This window comes from Aplysia californica, unplaced genomic scaffold, assembly GCF_000002075.1.
Source record: "Aplysia californica isolate F4 #8 unplaced genomic scaffold, AplCal3.0 scaffold00591, whole genome shotgun sequence".
Classification (NCBI taxonomy): Eukaryota; Metazoa; Mollusca; class Gastropoda; order Aplysiida; family Aplysiidae; genus Aplysia; species Aplysia californica.
Genome location: NW_004797861.1, coordinates 470787 through 475056, shown reverse-complemented (window position 1 = coordinate 475056; position 4270 = coordinate 470787). Strand labels below are relative to the sequence as shown.

The 4270-nt window shown below is 46.3% G+C and overlaps 1 protein-coding gene across 1 annotated transcript in view; it reads left to right on the top strand.

The window, feature by feature from the left end:
• Nucleotides 1–3768, top strand: part of LOC101850839 (membrane progestin receptor beta) — a gene marked incomplete at its 5' end in the record, with an annotated part of 8089 nt that extends 4321 nt beyond the window's left edge. The window contains 2 exon segments of the mRNA XM_005107311.3: nucleotides 536–666; nucleotides 3107–3768. Coding sequence (XP_005107368.1) covers nucleotides 536–666; nucleotides 3107–3564 — 589 coding nt within the window. The 3' untranslated portion in view covers nucleotides 3565–3768.
• Between the last annotated feature and the right edge of the window lie 502 nt (nucleotides 3769–4270).

The window sequence follows — 4270 nt, the reverse complement described above, 5'->3', positions numbered from 1 at the left end:
TGTGTGTATGTGTGTGTGTGTGTGTATATGTGTGTGTGTATATGTGTGTGTGTGTGTGTATGTGTGTAACCAGTAGTTCTGCTGTCTGTGATCAGGTACAGGATATGGCTGTATGTGTGTGTGTGTGTGTGTGTGTGTGTGAGTGTGTGTGTGTATGTGTGTGTGTGTGTGTGTATGTGTGTAACCAGTAGTTCTGCTGTGTGTGTTCAGGTACAGGATCTGGCTGTATGTGTGTATGTGTGTGTGTATGTGTGTGTGTGTGTGTGTGTGTGTGTGTGTATGTGTGTAACCAGTAGTTCTGCTGTCTGTGATCAGGTACAGGATATGGCTGTATGTGTGTGTGTGTGTGTGTGTGTGTGTGAGTGTGTGTGTGTATGTGTGTGTGTGTGTGTGTATGTGTGTAACCAGTAGTTCTGCTGTGTGTGTTCAGGTACAGGATCTGGCTGTATGTGTGTATGTGTGTGTGTATGTGTGTGTGTGTGTGTGTGTGTGTGTGTGTATGTGTGTAACCAGTAGTTCTGCTGTGTGTGTTCAGGTACAGGATCTGGCTGTATGTTCATGACGGGAAGTGGGAGTCGAGCTTCACCCACCACCTCAAACAAATGCTTTGGTTCACCACCGGCGGATTTTTCTTCGGCTCAGATATACCGCAAAGACTTTTCGCAGGTGAGTTGTAGACATTGGTATATCATAAAGACTTTTCCCAGGTGAGTTGTAGACATTGGTATATCATAAAGACTTTTCCTAGGTGAGTTGTAGACATTGGTATATCATAAAGGCTTTTCCCAGGTGAGTTGTAGACATTGGTATATCACAAAGATCTTTTTTATCGCCGTCTGAAATAATATCAAAATAAAGATAATGAAATCAAAGAATTCCGCTTTTTTTTTTCTTCTATTTTGCTGTTTTTGACTCAACACCTTTTACGTTAATTTAAAAACACAATTTTGTGTGGATTTTACTAAAAAACATTGATTAAATGCCCAAAAATGTAAATTTTCAGTTTCCAAAGACTCGCAGGCTGCGGAAGTAACCAAACTTTGGCAGCCATTTCCTGGCTAATTTTTTAACTTCTTAAACCAGGCGACCCTGACCTCCTTCAATGGCAAATATTTCGACTTGGATTCGACATAGATGGATATTTCTTTCCCCACAAGGAAGACGAAGGAACAGGCTTTAAGATAATACCAATAATCTCATATGCCCAAAAATTGATGAGCGCCTGATTTCACCACTTTGTGGCACATATTTTATTATTTTTATTATTTTTATTTTTACGAGGGACGTCCAGAAAGTATGTTCTGTTTTCACATCTCTCTGCACTGGATTAGGATATTCCCGATTTTGCACCACAGAGAGTTGATGTGTTCAATACTGATGTGGAAAGAGCCCTCAGCTTCCATCTTGCTGTTGTAACAACAATCTACAACGCTTGTAAAACTTCTCACACAGTTTGCTCCTCCAACAGTTCACACAGCCACATTTTGCTTCCAACATCATGCACCCTTTTGAAGCTTCAACATGTCTTTTAAGATTGAACATTATGCTGACAGTGAAAGAGTGACCATTATACTGACAGTGAAAGAGTGACCATTATGCTGACAGTGAAAGAGTGACCATTATACTGACAGTGAAAGAGTGACCATTAATATAAGGATCAACGGGCTGCCAGCGCATTGGCATTCCTGACACGTGACAATGATGAAAGAGATGACTTTCTTACTCCTATTGTGACTGGGATGAGACCTGGTTACTCTTATTGTGATGGGGGATGAGACCTGGTTACTCCTATTGTGATGGAGATGAGACCTGGTTACTCCTATTGTGATGGGGATGAGACCTGGTTACTCCTATTGTGATGGGGATGAGACCTGGTTACTCCTATTGTGATGGGGATGAGACCTGGTTACTCCTATTGTGATGGGGATGAGACCTGGTTGTACAACTCTAGATACGGATTTGCCCCAGCCAAAAAAGTCCAAGCAGGCCGTGTCAGGAAAAAAAGTCATGTAGTGTTTTGGGACTGGAAAGGAGTTCTTTTAGTAGAATTTTGGGGAAATGGGAGGACAATTGACTCTGATGTGTACTGCAACACACTTACAAAACTGCGTAGAGCGATTCAAACCAAAAGACGCGGAATGCTTAGCGACGGCGTTGTTCTGCTTCACAACAATGCAACTCCTCCCAAGTCTGCACGGACCCTACACCTGATGGCCTCCTTGGGATGGGAACAGTTGAAGCACCCATCGTAATAATAATAATAATAATAGTTAGCATTTGTATAGCGCATATCCCCGCTCAACAGCAGGCTCTATGCGCTTTACACTATATTATTACCCCAGCAGACCAAAGTACACTCCGAAACATTCTCAGCTTCCCTCGTACAGCCCACACCTGGCTCCCCGTGACTTTCGTCTGTTCCTGCTTTTGAAAAAGTTTTTGGCCGAGCAGGACTTCAACTCGGACGCTGATCTCACAGGAGAGACTGGACATTGGCTGACATCGCAGGCGGCAGCTTTCTACGATGAGGGCATTCAGAAGCTCGTCCCACGCTACGACAAATGCCTCAACAGTTCTGGTGACTATGTGGAGAAGTAGTCGTGTTTATGAGCTTTTCAAAAATATATGGTTTTGATTTTGAAATTATTTCTTTTATAATTATTTTAAAACGATACTTACTTTCTGGACATCCCAAGTATTATTATTATTATTATTATTATTATTATTATTATTATTATAATTATTATTATCATACGGGGCCTTGTCCTGATCTGATTTCATCTGGTTACAGCTAGAAGTTGTTCCCTCCGAGGTGGGTCATGTCTCATTTCATCTCGTCTTCTCTAATGAGGGTTTTGTCTCCACTTGTCCTTCCTCGCCTGATTGATGTCATCTGGTCTGGGCTGATCCTATCTCATCTCATGTTGTGTAATTCTGATCTTTGGTGGGTGGCTGGAGGGTGCTTCTGGTGGTTCTTCTTGTTTTCTTTTCCTCTATTGTTTGTGTTTGTCTGACTTCCTGTTTGCATGCTCTAGATGTTGGCCATTGTGTCGCTGTGCTTCTGTGTCCTGACACCCACCCCTGTTGTTGTCTCCCCTGGCCGCAGCGGGAACGTTCGACCTGGTCGGCCACAGCCATCAGCTGTTCCATGTGTGCATCATGATGACGACCTACGAGCAGCTCAACGCTCTCTACCTCGAGCTCACCGACGGCATCAGCATCGTGCACAACATGGCCGCCCCCACGCTCTTTGAGACCTGGGGCATGCTGGGATGTGTGCTGGTGGCCAACTCCTTCGTCGTCTACTTCTTCCACTTCTCCGTCCGGAGGTGCCTGGGCCAGGACGGACGGAACAAGAAAGAGGAAAAGCAAGGAGAGAAGGACAAGTGTAAGGGACATGGGGGGGGGAGTGTTGGGAATGGCCGTTGTATTGATGGCGCTCCGTGGCAGATGTCCCAGCGGGGGCCCAGCGGGGGGCGGTCGGTCGGGGAGCGGTCTGACGAGGGGCCGGTCCACACCAGCAACGGAAACATGGCGGCCACCAATGGCTCCGGGGGCTCCTAGCTCCTACCTTGTGGGCTCCTACCTGGTGGGCTCCTACCTGGTGGGCTCCCCTCCTAGAACAAAGCCAACAATCAGACAACGGTGAACATTTCCTGGATGGCTTCAGCTTTTGGACCCCCAACAAGATTTGTGCATGTTGTGTGTGGGTCAGGGGGTGTGTGGGTGTGTGTGGGTCAGGGGGTGTGTGGGTGTGTGTGGGTCAGGGGGTGTGTGGGTCAAGGGGTGTGTGGGTCAGGGGATGTGTGGGTCAGAGGGTGTATGGGTGTGTGGGTCAGAGGGTGTATGGGTGTGTGGGTCAGAGGGTGTGGGGATGTGTGGGCAAGAGGGTGTGTGGATGAAGGTTGTAAGATTTGACCTGTGCTGTGTGGGGGTCAGTGGGTCAGGGAAAGGCTGTAAGATTTGACCTGTGCTGTGTGGGAGTCAGTGGGTCAGGGAAAGGCTGTAAGATTTGACCTGTGCTGTGTGGGAGTCAGGGAAAGGCTGTAAGATTTGACCTGTGCTGTGTGGGAGTCAGGGAAAGGCTGTAAGATTTGACCTGTGCTGTGACAACCTGGACTGATGAAATGAAGCGGTCGCGGTGCTGGTGGCGTAGTTCTGTGTTTCTATCTCGGACCACTTGTAAGCTTTTTGGTACCAGTCTACTGATCTTAGGGAATGACATACACAGTTTAGATTTTCTATGAGATTGTTCTATATACAAAGTGGA